Source organism: Myotis nattereri, assembly GCF_964212035.1.
Source record: "Myotis nattereri genome assembly, chromosome: 16".
Classification (NCBI taxonomy): Eukaryota; Metazoa; Chordata; class Mammalia; order Chiroptera; family Vespertilionidae; genus Myotis; species Myotis nattereri.
In genome coordinates, this window is record NC_138091.1 from 3,516,908 (window position 1) to 3,535,825 (window position 18,918).

The window sequence follows — 18,918 nt, forward strand, 5'->3', positions numbered from 1 at the left end:
CTTTCAAGAGTACATTATTACTTTTTTCCTGAAATAGTAGGAACAGGTAGAAACAATCAGCTTAGACCAAAAAGGACTCACTTTCCAAAGATCGTTTGACTAAACACCCGGGGAAAGCTTTTGGGCTGAGGGTCAAGGGCCCCACAGAGACACAGAGTTCATGGAGCTGTTTGCGGACGGGGTGTCGACAGGCGGCAGGTACCAACCTGCTGGGGATCTAGGTGAGCCCCAGGTGTAACAAGGAGATGAGGGTATGTGGAGGCGCAAATGAAAACAGGGCTCAACATCTTTCCAGGGTGGAGAAATGTGTAATACAGTCAGGGTTGAGAAAGCCATCGTACACCTTGTCCCCTCGCTGGCTGGGGCAGGGGCCCTGGGGTGGACTCAAGCTGACCTCCAGACCGCCGCACTGTCTCAGGCCCCCAGTCGACACCGTGTGGCAGCCAGGCCGTGTGTCCGCAGGCCTGGGAGCCGGGCCTCCGCAGCCTCTGTCCCCGGCGTGCCATGCGCACCGCCCGCCTCACTCCTGCAGGAGCTTGTGCTTGACCGTGGTGCTCTCGGAGCAGAGGTGGACAAAGAGGGTGCCTGCGGCCGTGCGTGCCCGGAGCTCCCGCAACTCATAGTCATGGGCCCATTCCACGTGGCCCCACTTCTGGATCTGAGGAAAGGACAAGAGATGGTGAGTGAGCAGCTCAGTGCCCAGCTGCTGCAAGCCCGAGCCATACACCACCCTATAGCTGGACTGAGGGCCACAGGCTCCCATCCTGCCCAAACAGGCAACACACCTGGTGCGGAGGCCCGGGGAAGCACACACAGGTGGCCAGAGCAGGCGCCGCCTTCCACAGGGTGTGGATGGTCTAGGAGGGTAAAGTCCAGGCCCAGGGCCAGCAGGCACCGAAACCACATGCATCTTCCCTGAGGCCCACCTGTGTGCCATCCCTCTCTCACACGTCTTCCCACAAAGAGGCTGGCGCAGGCAACCTATAATGCCACCCTCTCCTGTGCTGCCTCACCAGCTGGGCTGCACGTGGCCCCCACGGAAGTGGGATGAAAAACATCAACCAAGGCCACACTGTCATTTCATCTGTGACTCCTAGGGCAGGGTTGCAGACCTCTCTCCAGATTCTAAGCTACAGGAGAAACCCCAGACAGTGTGGCTATCCAGATGTCAGTAGAGCTGCACTCCGCCCTGCTGACTCCTCCCTGGCCCGGGCCCAGGAAGCCTGGCCCAGCCACCCACCTTCTCGGAGAAGAGTCAGCCCTGCCACAGCAGCTCTTGGCACGTCTGGGCTCCTTGTCTCACCTGGACAAGTGTGATTAGCCACCTGAAGAGCATGCTCTCCTTTCAGAGCGCGCACAATCCAGGTCGCTCCCATTTTGTGGCAGATCAAACATGAAGTTCAGGAAACAACGGCCTGGCTTGGGTCCCACAGTCAAAAGCAGAGCCCAGACCAGAACCAGGTTTCCTGGCTCCCTATCTCTCAGAGCCCGCCCAGCCTCACACCCTCACAGGTCGCCTCTCTACCCCATAACTGCTTCTAACACTCAGAGAATAGCTAGCCTCTTTTGTGATACAGACCCAGTTTTCCCAGGCATTTTTCTGAAGAGGTGACTAGAAGGACTTGAGCAATACTGCCATTATAAGAGGGTTTCATCATGCTAGGAACCAATTTGTAATAGCAATTAACTTTAGGAAGTTGGAGAAATAACAATAGCAAAGGTTGCAAAGACTATCATAATTCTCAGTTAAACAAATGCAAGCCCTGCTCTGGCCGGTGTGTCCAGTGGTTAGAGCATCATCCTGTGCACGGCAGTATATCAGGTTCGATCCCTGGTCAGGACACGTACGGAAGGCAACCAGTTGATGTTCTCTGTCACATCGATGTCACATCTTTCTCCTCCCGCCTCCTCTAAAATCAGTACACATGTCCTCGGGTGAGAATTTAAGAAAACAATTCAGCCCTGGCCAGTGTGACTCAGTTGGTTGAGCGTCCTCCTGGGCACCGAGGGGTTGCTGGTTCGATACCTAGTCGAGGCACATGTCCAAGTTGTGGGCTCAGTCCTCAGTAGGGGGTGTACAGGAGGCAGCCAATCCCTGTTTTGCTTTCTCATCAATGTTTCTCTCCCTCTCTCCCTCTCCCTACCTTTCTGAAAAAAAAAAAAATTAAAAAGCAAATGACAGCAGAACAGACCCTAATTCTGCGTCACTACATCAGCACCGTGCACAGTAGCAGCTCACGCTGCCCTCCCTGCCACGTAGATGCCCTGTGTGGATGTCAGGGCACAAAGGCTGTCTCCAAGAGCAATCATGTGGCTCCCAGCCATTTTAATAGCCCACTTTCAGGTGTGCCAGGCCCAAGCAATCTTGATTTGCCACCTGCAGGGTGGGGGGTGAAGGCCTGGACCTGGAGTCACCTGGCTCCAGCATTTTCTGAGGGACTGACCTGTGCCTTGGTTTCCTCCTGTGTAAATGGGCATAACAGCAGCCCCCACCTGACCAGGTTGTTTAGAGGAGGAGGTGAGGCAATGAGGGAGAGCTGAGCACGATGCTGGGAAGCAGTGGCAGTGCTCACCGTGATTTTATCATCACCTGTTGCAGTTTGTTACACAGAAGTAATAAAATAGATGGGTTAGCTACCCCCGGTCCCCCAGGTAGTCTGAATCTGGAGGCGGGAGGCGGGGACTTGAGGTGCTCGCCTCTGGGCCGCTGCAAACCTCACCTGGTACTCCTCCTCCAGGCGTGACAGCAGCACGGCCTGCTCCACTGTCAGGCGCAGGTCCATCAGGCCCAAGGTCAGCATCACGGACTTGAGTTGGGTCACAACGAACTCAATCCCTTCCGGGACACAAGCCAAGTCAGGACCCAGGACACCTCCACCCGGAAACCGAGCAGTTGCTAGACCTACTCCTGTGAGTCCCTACACCCTAGAGGTGGGGAGACAAGTCACAGGGCACAGGGCTTCTTGACCGGCTCTAGATCCATCCTCCTCCTCTTCCAAGAGGGGAGAGCCCTCCTCTGCTCCTACCTGGGGTGGGCACATGACTGGAACCATTCCACCCTGCCCCAGTGACTGGTTCACGGATGGGTCGATGAGACTTGAACTTATGAAGAGAAAGCCAACCTTCTCCTGGAAGGGTGTGAGCCTGCTGTCCCCTCAGACTGAGCAAAAAGTGAGCGTCAGACCCACCCCTAGCGCGCTCCTGTGACCCTCCAGCTATGGACACCCACGCCGATCCCTCCACACCCCCAGGCCTAGGAAATGCCTGCATACCTTGTAGGGCCCACATGTTGTAAGATGCCAGGTGGCTGACGAGCACCTCCCGAGTCCTGGCTGGGATGCTGGGCCCCATTATGCTGGTGGAAGAGCCAATCTCCACGCCATACCTGAAAGGAAAGGCTTTGGTTGCTGTGCACTTCAGCTTTGCCCAGAAGCAAAGCCCTAAACTGCTAAGCAGGTGTGCACCCCTTGAGGGCAAGTGGTGAAGAAGTCAGTCTCGGGGATTCTGGGAGCAACTACCATGGTGGTCAGTGACCTCCTGACCTAGTAATTTCTATCATGAGCAAAGCCAGAGGATCAAGAAACTGCCCTGTCCTGGCAGTGTTGCTCAGTGGTTGAGCACAGATCCATGAACCAGGAGGACACGGTCCGATTCCCAGTCAGGGCACATGCTAGGATTGCGGGCTCAATCCCCAGTGGGGTGCACGCAGGGAGGCAGCCAGTTAATTCTCTCTCATCATTGATGTTTCCGTCTCTCTCTCCCTCTCCCTTCCTCTATCTGAAATCAATAAAATAAAATACATTTTTTTTAAAAAGCAATTACCCCGAATGGAGGCACAGGTAAGCAAGTTGTGCCAGCAGGGAATTCTCTTTGCCTAGGATCTCCATCAAAAGCATGGGCTACCTGCTTTTTAAACTTTTTAAGAAACAATTTTCACATTGAGGTCATAAATTATTTTTTTCAAATATTGTTTTCCTTACAATAATATCTGTGTAGGTCCTATATTATTCAACAACTTTATCAAATATTTATTAAGCCTCTACTATATACAAGGCATTGTTTTTTGTATGGGACATGAGCTGGCTTCAAGAATGATACATTTTCAAGAACAATCATAGCTACATAAAATACAGGAAAAACGCCCTGACCGGTTTGGCTCAGTGGATAGAGCATCAGCCTGTGGACTGTAGGGTCCCAGGTTTGATTCCAGTCAAGGGCATGTACCCTGGTTACGGGCACATCCCCAGTAGGGGGTGTGCAAGAGGCAGCTGATCGATGTTTCTCTCTCATTGATGTTTCTAACTCTCTATCCCTCTCCCTTCCTCTCTGTACAAAATCAATAAAATATATTTTTAAAATAAAAATAAAAATACAGGAAAAACATAATGGAATAAAAGCAATTTAGTACCCATCTGGCACCATACATACTATTTACAAAATTATTGACTATATTCCCTATGCTAAATTTTATATCCCCATGACTATTTTGTAACTACCAATTTGAGCTTTTTTTAAAAATCCTCACCTGAGAATATTTTTCCATTGCTTTTTAGAGAGAGAGAAAAGGAGGGAGGGGGCATGGGAGGAGAGAGAGAGAAACATGGATATGAGAGAGACACATCGATTGGTTGCCTACCACACAAGCCCCAACTGGGCCCGGGGATTGAACCTGCAACCCTTGACCAGGAATCAAACCCATGACCCTTCAGTGCATGGGCCAACATTCTAACCACTGAACCACACCAGCCAAGGAGCAATTTTTTGTGCTTATTAGTCCCTTCATCTTTTTCACCAAGCCTCCAAGCCCCTAACCCTTTGACAACTATCAAAATTTTCTGAGTCTGTTTGTTTTATTTTGTTGTTTACATTCCACATATAAGTGAAATCATATGGTATGTGTCTTTCTCTGGGCACATATCCTGTAAGTCCATCCATGTTGTCATAAATGGTAAGATTTCGTTCTTTTTTATGGCCAATATTTCACTGTATATATGTACCATATCTTCTTTATCCATTTGTCTATTAGCTATTGTAAATACTTCAATGATCATACAGATGCATATGTTTTGGAGTTTCTTCAAATAATTACCCAGAAGTAGAATTGCTGGGTCTTTCTCTGTCTCTTGTTGTAGCCTTTGTTTTAAAGCCTATTTTGTCTGGTATAAGTATTGCTATTCTAGCTTTTGTTTCCATTTTCATGAATAACTTTCCCATCCCTTTATTGCAGTCTGTATGTATCTTTCTATCTGAAGTGAGTCTCTTGTAGATAGCATATATATGAGTTTGCTTTCATATCCACTCAGGCACTCTTGTCTTTGATTGGATTATTGAATCCATTTGCATTTAAAGTAACTGTTGATAGATATGTATTTATTGCCATTTTATTATTCATATTCTTGATTTTTTTTCTTCTTAAAGAAGATCCTTTAACATTACCTGTAATTTTGGTTTGGTGGTGATGAACTCCTTTAGCTTTTTTCTTATCTGGGAAGCTCTTTACCTGAATTTCAATTCTAAATGAGAGCTTTGCTGGGTAATTTTGTAGGTCCTTGCTTTTCATCACTTTGAATATTTCATGCCAATCCCTTCAGGCCTGCTAAGTTTTTGTTGAGAAATCAACTGAAAGTCTTAAGGGAACTCCCTTGTAGGTAACTGTTTTTCTCTTGCTGCTTTTAAGATTCTGTCTTTAACCTTTGGTATATTAATTATCGTGTCTTGGTGTGGGTCTCCTTGGATTCATCTTGTTTGGGACTCTGTGCTTCCTGGACTTGTGTACCTTTTTCTTTCACCAAGTTAGGTGAAACTGTCATTTTTTTTTTAAATATATTTTATTGATTTTTTACAGAGAGGAAGGGAGACAGATAGAGAGTTAGAAACATCGATGGGAGCGAAACATCGATCAGCCGCCTCCTGCACATCTCCCACTGGGGATGTGCCCGCAGCCCAGGTACATGCCCTTGACCGGAATCGAACCTGGGACCCCTCAGTCCGCAGGCCGACGCTCTATCCACTGAGCCAAACCGGTTTCGGCTAAACTGTCATTTTTTAAAACAGGTTTTCAATTCCTTTCTCTCTTCTCCTTCTGGCACCCTCATGAAGTGAATGTTGGTACGTTTGATATTGACTCAGAAGCCCCTTAAACTATCCTCATTTTTTTTTGGTATTCATTTTTCTTTTTGCTGTTCTAATTGGGTATTTTCTCGTTCCTTATGTTTCAAATCGCTGATTCAATCCTCTGCTTCATCTACTGTACTGTTGATTCCTTCTAGTGTATTCCTCATTTCAGTTATGTAATTCTTCATTTCTGACTGGTCCTTTTCTATATTTTCTATCGCTCTGTTGAAGTTCTCACTGAGAATTGCTTTCAGAGCTGCTACCCTAGTACTGGAGTTCAGAGCTAATAAGTCTGTGCACAGACCCTTTAAGAGAAACACCTGGGACTCCAGCAACCTTTCCTCACTCACCCATAATCCCCGCTGGTTTTAACAGCTAGAGGTTATGAGGGCTTCTCTTCCAGGCACTGGAACCATGGACTAGGAAGCATGGTGTAGGATTGGGACCCCTCTCTCTTGAGGGGGGACCTCAACAACTGATATATCCCTCCTGATTTTTAACCATCCCACATGGGTGTGGGACCTGCCTGTTCTGCATCTCCACCCCTCCTACCAGTCTCATGTGGCTTCTTCTGTATATCCTTAGTTATGGAACATCTGTTCAGCTAAATATCAGGTAGTTCTCAACAATGGTTGTTCTTTAGTTTTAATTTTGATGCGGTCGTGGGAAGATGCAAGTACCACATTTACCTACTCTGCCATTTGACCGGAAGCCGTATTTTCTTTCATATATCACTGATTTTTCCCATTGGTTTAGAAATAGTCTTTCTGAAATTTCTAATAGTACCAATGGAACATAGCAAATGGCCCAGTTTTTCTGTAAATTATTTTTTTTTATTTTTTTAAAAAATATATTTTATTGATTTTTTACAGAGAGGAAGGGAGAGGAATAGAGAGTTGGAAACATCGATGAGAGAGAGACGTCGATCAGCTGCCTCCTGCACACCCTCTACTGGGGATGTGCCCACAACCAAGGTACATGCCCTTGACCGGAATCGAACCTGGGACCCTTGAGTCCGCAGGCCGAAGCTCTATCCACTGAGCCAAACCAGTTAGGGCTTTCTGTAAATTATTAACAAGAAATCTCAACTGCCACAAAAAGCTAACAATTTTGTATTGTAACAAAGATCTCCAGGTACCTAAATATTGTTGTATTTCATTAGACACAAAAGTGACATTGTATCCTCATAGTTCTTACACAGCACTATATTTGTTACATTTTACTTGATCCTTTAATACACTTTCTATGCCTTTTACTATAGAATCCAAGGATGCCTGGCACATAGTGGGCACTCAAAAAATGTGTACAAATAACACAGACTGACTGACAGACATCACTTTTGTGAAAAAAAAGCTATGCCAAAAACTACTCCACATAAGCTTACAAAATATTGTGAGGTCAAGACAGTAGCCCTTACCTTTTCTCAGCCCATTCTAGGATTGGGTCCCACTCGTTCTTTTGAAGTTCCACTAATGTCTCTGGCTCTTCCACCCTGTAGCTAATTCATTGCAAAAATCACCTTCGTTAATAAAAAAGTACAATTCCTTCATTCAGTGACAGACAACAGAAAAACACAAAAAGCAACAGCAAAAAGAACTTCACCCCTGCCCCACAAATCTTTCCCCTAAAGCAGTGGTTCTCAAAGTGAGGTCTTAGGGCCAGTAGCAGACCATCTGGGAATTTAAGAGCAAATTCTCAGGCCCCGCCCCATACCTACAGAAAGCAGAACCTCTGAAGGTGTTTTAACAAACCCTCTAGGGCAGCGGTTCTCAACCTGTGGGTCACGACCCCTTTGGTGGTCGAACGACCTTTCACAGGGGTCGCCTAAGACCATCCTGCATATCAGATATTTACATGACGATTCATAACAGTAGCAACATGACAGTTATGAAGTAGCAACGAAAATAATTTTATGGTTGGGTCACAGCATGAGGAACTGTATTTAAAGGGCCAGAAGGTTGAGAACCACTGCCTAGGGGATCTAATGTGAGCCTGAGTTTCAGAACCACTGTCCTCAATGTCCCTAATTATGTGATGGGTCAAGGCTGGCAGCACTATGTCAGTACCATTCTAAACACTGATACTGTACCCTCAGATCCACGCAGTCCTAGGATGCTGACCGTGAACGCTACAGGGAACTGTCACTGCATCCCTACCTACCTGCACCCCTTCCCAGAGTGTGTTCCTGGCCACAGACCAAGCTGCCTATTTGGACTTCATGAGCCCACTTGTCTCCTGGCTACAGATGCAGCTGCTGCCACGGAGGCCTGACACCACTTGATGCCAGGCTACACTACTTGTTTTGAATAAGAGACACAGAGATGGACTCAGCTGAGGGGAGCTTAGCTGCAAGGCTTCGTGGGACAGGAACCCAAGTGGGCACTGTGGAAACCAGTCTGGGGTGAGCGGAGGGGAGCAGAGAGATCATGAGAGTGCAAGCAAAGCTGGGCTGCTGAGGAGCAGACAGGTGTGCTGACTCTCCGCCCCGGCAGAGGGAGGAACTCCAGTAGCCAATCGTCCAGCTCCATACCAGGTGACCAACTGTCCTTCATTTCCTATCAGGACCCCTGTATGGTTTTTAAGAAAACCCTTTTACCGGAGCTAAGTTGAATGGGTTTCTGTTCCCTGCCATCAGATAGCCCCTAACACAGATGGGGACTTTCTGACTAGCAACTCAAAGCTGGCACTGCTGGCCGCCTCTCCAGGAGGCGCTCCCCCTCAGCCCCACTGCTGACTTCATGCCATCTGTGAGAACTCAGCCAGCGGGCACAGTGCAGCTCGGCCGCTGCAGCGCTGCTTCACCTTTCCCTCAACATCACTAACCAATTCGCTAAAGAACATAGAGAAGGAACTCCTTCGGCCTGATTCCTTCAACTGGGACACAGTTCTTTCCTTGCCTTCCGACTCCGACTAAAAATTGGCTCATTCCATTCTCAAGCCTGCTGGCACGCAGACGGATACATGGCAGCTTTCATGGGTATCCAGTTCACCCAGTCTCCACAGTCCTGTGAGTCATTGTTTATAATAAACCTGTGTGCGTGTGCGCGCGCGCGCGTGCGTGTGTGTGTGTGTGTGTGTGTGTGTGCGTGTGTGTAGGTATATACATTTTTTAGGCCTTCAGACCCGGACTGAATTATGCCACCAGCTTTAATTCTCTAGCTTGCAGGTTGTGAGGATGCTTGGCCTCTAAAATTGAGTTAATCAATTCATATATATATATATGATAAATGAAAAATGAAGAACATAGGCAGGATGGGAAAATTTAGAAGTGGAGGAAGCTAGCTCCTGAATATCAACACCTGGCCATCCTGTGTCCAGGCTGACAAGGAGTGGATGGTAAGGATGCCGGCGTGAGATTGTGCTGGTAGGCAGAAGCCTAGGGTCAGAGGCCCTGCTGGGGATTGGCCAGTGACCCTTGGTCCTGGAGCCTACAAGAGCTGCATACACCACCCCTCCCCCTCCTTCCCCCACGCCCCCCACCCCCCCCACACCCTGCTCCAGCCGAGGGATGGCTGGTGGGCTGTGGAAGAGCTGTGCCCAGGCTCCGACACTGCCGCAGCCAGGAGCTCCCCTTCCTCGGGGTTTGCAGAGCAGCTGAGTGCTGATGTCAACTAGCTTGCTCTCCCTGCCCAGGAGGTAAAGGAAAAGGGCCTGCCTCTTCTTCTACTGATAACTGGGTAAAGGAAGCACAACAGCCCAAGAACTCCCTAGGTCCAAGAGGAACGCTCATCTAAACATCAATTACCAGATGGTATCGGTGTCCAGAAACTTCACAGCTGCCCGGATCAGCTGGTCCTTGTTTCGTTGCGTTGGGTTGTCTAAAGACGTGTTGCACAATGTGGTCTGAATCAAAAGGCAGAGAGCCCTGTCACCACCCACTGGGCCCAGGCAAAAGCACTGCATTCCCGAGGACACGGTGTTCCACCACAGCATCACACAGAACCAGCCAGCGACACCCAGCAAGGAGCAGTGCCAAGCCAAAGCCTTCGACCCAAAGCCTCAGCTGCAGCACATCTAGTGAGAGCTTGCTACAGCCAGGTTCCGTGCCAGCAGAGCGCTATGTGCTAGCTCATGGGACTCACAGAATATTCACAGAGGCCCTAGGATTAGAGTACTTCCCAAGGTCTCACACTCTTTTCTACCAGACTCTGTTGCATTCACTTGAATCCTCAGAACCCTTTGATAGGTACCATTATACCCATTTCAGAGATGTGGAAATGGAGTCCCAGAGAGGTCAAATTCAGTAAATAAGACACATAAGCATTACTAGAATTCAAATCTGACTGAACAACGTACCAGCTGGCTCCATTCACACCTCAGGAAGCAGGGGAACAACTCAGCCAAACCAGAACAGGATTATTTTCCAGACTGGCCCTGTCGACAGCAGGCTGCTTAGGCACTCTGCCATTAACTTGTAGCCCCATCACCCCATGTCATCCGACAGTCAAAGGAGCAGCCAGCACTCAGCAGGCTGTGAAGGTGTTGAGGAAGCGTGCTGGGATGCAGGCCGAGCCCGTGGGGGCAGGATGATAGCACCACTCCGGTGTGGACTGCAAGCTCTCTCTGTAGGTGCCAGGGACCACACCCAGACCTTTCCACGCGTCAGCTCACCCATCTGACACTACGCCATGAGTGGGTGCTGTTATCACCCGCCTCTCCCAGATGGCGAACAACGGGGCTGAAAAGGGGCAGTAACTTGCCCAAGGTTAGTTTGGAAGCTGCAGGGCCTGAGCCCAGTCTAGCTGACCCTTCCTCGCTGCTCTAGTGCCTCCGTGAGCCACCCTGTGTGAATGGGGGCTGCTCCATGGGGGTTCCTCACCTCACCCACCTGCCCCTTGGGTTCTTGAACCCAACCAATACTGACTGCCAACGTAACTTCACAACACTAGTCAGACAGACATGGTCCTGCCCGTCTGTGCTACCCACAGTGCAAACATTACACACTGTGCTGCTGACGGAACAAAGCCCAGCTGCATGACAGAAAGTAAGACAGCTGGGCAGTTAGTGGGGCACATCTGCCTGAGCCCAGAGGAGCGGCCCGCCAGCCAGCACAGTGCTGAGCAGGAAGTGCAGCTGGCCAGGCCACAGGGGGCAATGTTTGGCATATCCGAGGGGGCAAGTGATGCTGCAGGCTTTATTGCATCCCCGAGGGCTTTATTGCAATTTGGGTAGGAGTCTCCCAAGTTTTGCCAGGTGCCTAGAAAGCCAACAGCAGGCATCAGAGTATAGGTGTGTGAACTTGTTACCAGATGCATGGTGTAGAACTTGATGGTGTCCTGCTGGGAGTCCCACTCAGTGGCCACTGCGATGGCCAGGGCCTCACTGGGGACAGTAAAGAGCTTGGCTTGGGGAGTTTTCAGCTTCCTGTGGTCCAGGTTTATCTCAAAGCCGCCTTGAAAGATCAAATGAAAACCTCTCAGGGACTGTTAAGTGGAATCAAGTGACCATTCTATATTTAGCTACTTGAACTGGTGCAGACAAAGCCAACCCCGAGTCCCTCGGTGGAGGGCTTACAGAAACATACCCGACAAAAGTGTGAAAGGTCATCTCAACCACCCAACTGGCTGGAGATGAAACATGTTTCTACCCATCCACAGGGGGTGGGAAAGAGGCAGTCAAAATTTCAGACACTCACCTTCACCCTGTGTGATGGTGACATTCTGATAGAATCTCTTCCTTTCTGTGAGAAAGATTTTTCAAAAAGGCAGTTATAATCATGTCGAGACAGCTCAGGAAGCAACAAGACCAGCTTGCTAATGCTGACTGATTGGCTTGTCATATCACTAGTCCAGGTCTGCCCTACTCTATGTGGCATAATCAACAGCTTCTGATTAAAGCTGGTGGTTCACTCTCCAGGGGGAAGGGAGGAACGTGACAACTGGTCAAGATCCCGCCAGCCCAGGGATAGTCTGATCCCGCAGTATCACGAGCCTGCAGACCGTATGACCCGAAAGACTTTCCCGGCACCTTCTGCTCTAACTTCTAAGCATGTTCCTCCCACACCATCCCCACTAGCGCCGGCCGGTGCCAGCACAGTGTGCCCAGAGATGGTGCCTGAGTGTGATAAAGCCAGAGGCCCATTCAAGGCAGGAGTGGAAAGCCAGGGTGAACGTGATGTGCGTATGCATGCCTGTGATGCACAAGCAGTAAGCAGAGATCCCAGGAGCATTTCCCATCCCCTATACTAATTAATTAACCTAATTAACCAGCTTGCCTGTGTATTCAACAGGAACTCCAAACATTTCCTTTAGGAAGGAAAAATCTGTGTCCTGTTCTTCTGAAAATAACTTGAATAAAATCTTACATGAAAATATAAACACATTCTCCTCTTTCACCTGGGGGGATTAAAAACCAAGAGTACTGCCTCAGGAATTATGCAGATTCCTTCAATTCATAAAGAACAAATAGGTCACATTTTGGAAATTATAAACCATAACCCAGTCCTTACCATCTGTGATAAACAAAATCATTCATTCATTCATTCATTCATGTGTTTGTTCTTTCACATATTCATCAGGTACCTAAAGCCTTCAGAGTCTGACTAAAGTCAGTTATTGAAAATGATGATGTAGCATGTGAAGGAAAAGGAGATTCATTAGTTTTTAAAGCTTTCTGAGTTCTTTTAATTCTTAAAAAATGTATTTTTATTGATTTCAGAGAGGAAGGGAAAGAGAGAGAGAGACAGAAACATCAATGATGAGAGAGAACCATCTATCGGCCACCTCCTGCAGCCCCCTACTAGGGTTGGAGCCCACAACCCAGGCATGTGCCCTGACCGGAAATTGAACCATGACCTCCTAGTTCATAGATTGACGCTCAACCACCAAGCCACACTGGTCAAGCTCAGTTGACGTTTTATTAATTCAAATAGACTATGAAAACAAAACTTGGTTTATGTAGCGAGGAATGGAAAGAGAGCATCTGGTCTTACTACAAACATTATATTTTTATGTTTTGCACAACGTATTTTTTTTTTCATGAATCTCACTTGCTATCATTAATGCTTACACATGGAAATTATATTCCCATGGTTGCACTTACTAAAATAAGACCCAAACTGGTTTCCCACAAAATGTATTTGTGCCAACTATGTATCAGGTACTCTTCTAGGTACTCTGGATAAAACAGTGAATGAAACAAAAATCCATGTCTTCATAGAGTTCAAATTTTCTTTTTAAAGTGATCAGATCTGACAATCGAGACGATGCCACATTATTATAGCTCAATTTACCATCTTCATCTGAATTATAATACTGAGTCTCTCACCCAGCTGCCACCAACACCGGAGGCTTACCCCACCCTGCTGCGCTTACATTTCCTTACTGTACAGGCTGAGTCACACTCAGATGGCAGGTGCGAGCGTCTGGAGGCTCCTTGCGTGTGTCTGGAGGTCTGGATCAAGGCATCCAGATGACAGCCAGGATGCTCTCCAATGTCTGGGCTGGGCAGCATGTCTACAGCCAGGCCAAGCAGGAAGTGGGAAGAGCTTTGAAGGCTCTGAATCATCACTGGGGTGTGGGTGGGGATCCTCCCCTGAGCAGGAAGTGTCAACGGAGAGCATTCTAGCACACTGCACCACACAGCCCTGGGAAAGGGGTCCAGGAGACCCGGGTGCCAAGGAATGGACTCTTGATAGCACAGGCTGAAGCATCCAAAGATAGCCAGGACAGCAGGGTTTCTTTCCCACGAGGGAAGTCTCTTGTGTTTTTTCCTGCTTTGCAAGCCAGGCCTTGGCTCCTCTGCCCTGGCCAGGCCCACTTCTTTATCTGTTAAGAGGAAGAAAAAACTGGAAGGGAGTGGGATGGATGCAGGGCCAAGGGCAACCAAAATTGCTCAAAACAGGAGAAAACCAAGAGATAACAACTGGGCAAAAGGAGCTCAAAGGCTGCTGGGCTCATGTGCGGGTGTTTAGTCAGGTGTTCTCCTGAATGGAGCAGGCTTGGAAGTTTTGAAATAAACTTTGGTGAGTATGAATCCCTTTCTAGGAAGTGTGATAAGTCCTGGCAACAGGACTCAAAGTTCACCCCCACCCTAGAGGGACTAACTCTCCTGCGGGAACACAGACACTAAACCAGCCAAACAATAAAGGGGCATGATGGCCAAAGTCAAGGAACAGAGACACACGTTGGGGGAGCTCGGTTCCCTTGTGGGCTAAAGGAAGAGCTCCCAGCAGTCAGTTCCATCTGGGACCTGCAGAGGAAGGAGTTAGTCCATCTGCATTGATGGATTCATTTTTGGAGGGTGTGTATGAAAGAGTTTCCAGCAGAGGAAACAGCTTACACAAAAGTCTGGGGCCTCAAGAGAGCACAGAGTTCTGAGGAACTAGAAAGAGGGTCAGGAGAAGACTGTAGCTATCCAGCAGGTGCCCAGAGGGGGTAGGTTACAGTAAGGAGGACAGAGGGCGTCAGGTAAGGAGTTCTCTTGGGCAAATATGATCTGGAAAATTCACTGGCGGGAGTCACGCTCCCCAACAATGACAGAAGATGCAGGCTCTTCACCTGGGCTCTCGAAGGTCTTGGGTCACATAAGACATCACGAGGCCCCGAGAAGCCTAGGAGCCTCCCCGAGGCTCATGAACACAGGCCTGGCCGACAGCAACAGGAACACCATCTTTAAAGGTGCAGAAACAGCCTAACCTTGCAGGAGCACACAACTCGGGTCTCTTTTGAGTATGAATCACTCCCTTTACAGAACATCTGTTTTTGTGGCAAAAACACACCCAGTGGCTTTTAAGAGACAATTTTGTGGACTACGTAGATACAAAGAAACGGGTATGTAAAGAAGTGTTGACTTTAAAAAGCTGACCACAAGAAAACAGGCTATACAAGCAGAGAGAAGTTAATAAGAAAACATGCTCCTGTGAAGAGTGCTGAATTGGAAATTAATGTCCATTGGGTCCCAGTTCCTGTGAAGTTGCTTCACTCCATGTAAAAAAACAGGCTATTTTCTTGTCACTTGCCCCTACACTGCTCCTCCTGTCCTAGGTTTCATGGACCAGTAAATGATCTTTCTATCAGCCCCAATTACAGCGCTGGCCTTTGCTTTGTAAGGACTCAAAACCTCACAACTACAACTCCCGCTGTGCACCAACAATCTTTTTAAACAGTGCCATCTGGCGGGGCTTAAGCCTTAAAACTGAAATTCTCTCTAGGGATATGCCTCCATTCACAATGGGAGGAGAGGGGGGCTCTGACCAACTGTTTCTGGTATCAAAATTTTTCAGGCCAACAATATAAAGAACTCTTACAACTCAACAATAAAAAGACAAATAACCCAATTAAAAATGGTCAAAGGATCTGAATAGATATTTCTCCAAAGAAAATATACAAATGCCCAATAAGCACATAAAAATAGGCTCAACATCATTCACCACCAGGGAAATGCAAATCAAAACCAGGATGGCTATAATAAAAAAGGCTGCGAGGATGTGGAGAATTGGGAGTTTCATGCACTGCTAGTGGGAATGTAAAATGGTGCAGCCACCTTGGAAAGCAGTGTGTTAGTTCCTCAAAAGGTGAAACGGTTACCATTTGACCCAAAAATTGTACTTTTGGATATATGAGGGATGAAAACATATGCCCATATAAAAACTTGTACAAGAATGTTTATAGCAACATTATGCAAGACAGTCAAAAGATGGAAACAACTCAAATGTTCATCGATAGATGAATGGATAAATAAGATGGAATATTATTCAGCAATGAAAAATAACAGAGTACTAATACATGCTTCAACTTAGATAAACCTTGAAAACATTCTAAGTGGGGGGGGGGGGGGGAAGCCAGTCAAAAAAGACCACATTCCATTTATATAAAATGCTCAAAATAGGGAAACCTATAGAAACAGAAACTAGTGCTGCCTACAGCTGGAGGAGACAATGGGAGGGTGATAGATAAAGGGCACAGGGTTTCTTTTTGAGATAATAAAAATGTTCTAGAATTGACTGTGGTGATGGTTGCATAATTCTGTGACTATACTAAAAACCATGTAATTGTACACTTTAAATAAGTGGAGAATAACTGAATTATACCTCACTATATCTGTTATAAAATTCTTCAGGCCGAATGTATCTGCTATAGCAATTAATGTAAATGGGCTAAATGACTAAACACACTTTTTCCAAATTGTTGTAGCATCTAGAGCAGAGGCTGGCAATTTTTTTTCTGTAATGAGCTAAATAGTAAATATTTTAGACTTTGCAGGCCATTCGGTCTCTATTGTAACTACTCAACTCTGCTACTGTAGTGAAAGTAGTCCCAGACAATATGTAAATGAAAGTGTAGCTGTGTGCCAATAAAACTTTAATACGAAAACAGGTGGCAGGCTGGATGCCTTATCTTCAGATTCTCCCTCAATCTACCACAACCATGAGAAAGATGCCTCTGAGGTGGTAGACTCTGAGGAGCTAAATGAGTTGTCCAGGTGACAGAAAACCTGCAGACGGAGCAGACAAGACTTCTAACCTTGACTTCACTGGGCGTTTGCACAGCCACACATGCTGCCTCTCTAGAACACCTTCCCTTCCACGCAGCTGGTACAGCCTCACACAGGGCTCCTTATCGCAGCATCTCCTCTAACACCCAAGCCGCCCTTGCTTAACCCCCTCTTTCCTTCTGACCAACCTCAATGGCATGGCCATTCCTACGAGGCCAAGATCAATCTACCTGCCAGGTGAAATCTTCATCAAGGCCCCTTTTGGATTTAACCTTCTGCCGTGCCAAAGACTCAGAATCTCACCACTGGCAAAGTCTCTGTAGATCACTCATAGGCCTGGTTCACATATCTCCCTCCCGCTGTGCTTTATTATCTCTTTCATTCATATTTCCTTCCACAGTTGACTACCTACCATGTGCCAAGTATTTCCAAGAGCCCAAACTAGTAAATATGCAGTAGAAAGGAAACGGAGCCCTGGTTGGGTGGCTTAGCTGGTTAGTGTCGTCCCAATATGCCAAAGCTGTGGTTCGGTCCCTGGCCAGGGCACATACAAGAATCAACCAATGAATGCATAAATAAGTGGAAACAAATTGATGTTTCTCTCTCTCACAAATCAATTGGAAAAAAAATTCTCTAAAAGATAATAATAATAAAGGAAAAGGAGATGGCAGATGAAGTACCACCATAATGGGAAGTGGCATCCACTAACCTCAATTAACCCTCTGCTTTTGCCAACTTAAGTGAACCCTACCTTCCATTTTCCTCTACACACTCACACAGACATTCCAAATGTGTGGGGTTTTCCCACCAACCAACTCTGCAACACCACCTGGGAGTCCTACAGTTCAATTAAGTTCTGACACTATCCACTGGGGAGTTAGTATCGATCCCACATGTTAATGGTTGAGTTCCACAAGACTGCCCACCCCACCCGACCCCTTCAGATTCCTGTGCTTCTGACCAAGCCAACTGGCTATACATTGGAGGTTCCAATGATGCCTCCTCAGGTTTGATTAAATGCTAGAACAACTCACAAAACTCAGGAAAACATTTCACTTACCAGATTAAAGATTTACTATAAAAGGATATGACTCAGGAATGGCCAGATGGAAGAAATGCGTAAGGGAAGGTACCTGGGAAGGGGAGAGGAGCTTCCAAGCCCTTTCTGGACATGCCACGCTCCGGGCATGTCTGCATGTTCACCACCCCAGAAGCTCTCCGAACCTCTCAGAAGCTTCATTAAGGAGGCATACAGGCCATTAATGATCAAGTCAATCTCTAGCCCCTCTTCCTTCCCTGGAGGTCAGTGGAAAGGGCTCAAAGGTCAACCTTCTTAGCACATGGTTGGTTCCCATGGCAACCAGTCCCCATCCCTGGGGATTTCCTAAAGGTCACCTCACTGACATCAGCTTGGGTGTGGCTGACAGACACTCCTGTCATCTTTCACACTCTGGAGCTCCTTGAGGACAAAAGACCAAGGATCTTGGCAAAAGATCCTGTCTGGCTTTTAGGAGCTGTGTGCCAGGACTATAGACATACTCTCTTATTATAAGTCACAATGATCACAAATGTCCTTCCTTCTTCCTCTTTAGTGCTCTTCATGGCCTACCTCCATACCCTTCACCTGGGCCCTGAAAGGGGACACCTCAGCTCCCAGCTGCATCCGACATTTGTATAAAGTTATGGAGCTACAAGAAGGACCCTCAGAGGCAACCTAGTCCTTCGACTCATAAGAAAATGAGGCCAAAGATCACACAGCGCCAGCCGGCTGCGCCCTGCCCAGCCACGTGCTGCAGCCTTTGCCTTCGGAAGTGCCTTCACAGCAGGGCCCTCGCCCCCAGGCCGCTCCGGAGGGTTCCAGCTGCCGCCCTTTCCCTCCCGCACCAGCTCCTACTCACCTACCAACTCTCGGGTCACAGGTTCTCTCAAAGCCCAAGGCCCTTCCCGACAGCCCAGGGCGGGAGGAGGAGCTGTGTCCGCGCAGCTTCCCGCACCTCCCTCACCACGGGGCCTACAAGCTTCCACTTAACGCGGCCGCGACCACCTGCACGTGACAACGGGCACCGCCCGGCGAGGACCGAGGTCCGCCTCGGCAGAGGGGCAGGGCTGGGCGGGCAGGGAGCGCCCTCCGACTCGGCCCTCCGCTGACCTGCGGCTGCTGGACCTTGGGGCAGTCCTGACGCCGCACCCACTCCCCGTTTCCGTCTGGAAACCGGGATAGCTCTGCTTCCCTAGCCGAGAAGAGAGCACACCCTTCCGGAAACACCGCCCTGCCCCAGGCCAACTCCTGGCTCCTGCCCTGAAGGGACGTGAGCGATGCGCACCCTCGGGTTCCCGGCCCTCGCCTGGGGCCCTCGCGGTCTAACAGGG

The 18,918-nt window shown here is 48.1% G+C and overlaps 1 protein-coding gene across 9 annotated transcripts in view; it reads right to left on the bottom strand.

The window, feature by feature from the left end:
• Nucleotides 1-18,918, bottom strand: part of ATPAF2 (ATP synthase mitochondrial F1 complex assembly factor 2) — a 19,545-nt gene continuing 627 nt past the window's right edge. For 2 of the 9 annotated variants that reach the window (XM_081110773.1, XM_081110779.1), the window contains exons 2-8: nt 11,750-11,794; nt 11,361-11,506; nt 9,860-9,957; nt 7,532-7,612; nt 3,273-3,385; nt 2,721-2,836; nt 1-658 (exon numbers count right to left, since the gene is read on the bottom strand). In XM_081110773.1, coding sequence (XP_080966899.1) covers nt 521-658; nt 2,721-2,836; nt 3,273-3,385; nt 7,532-7,612; nt 9,860-9,957; nt 11,361-11,506; nt 11,750-11,794 — 737 coding nt within the window. In that variant the 3' untranslated portion in view covers nt 1-520. Of the gene's footprint in view, nt 659-2,720; nt 2,837-3,272; nt 3,399-7,531; nt 7,613-9,859; nt 9,958-11,360; nt 11,507-11,749; nt 11,795-13,427; nt 14,080-18,446; nt 18,752-18,918 lie in introns of those variants that run through there. The other 7 variants (XM_081110777.1, XM_081110776.1, XM_081110780.1 and 4 more) reach the window with 6 other exon arrangements.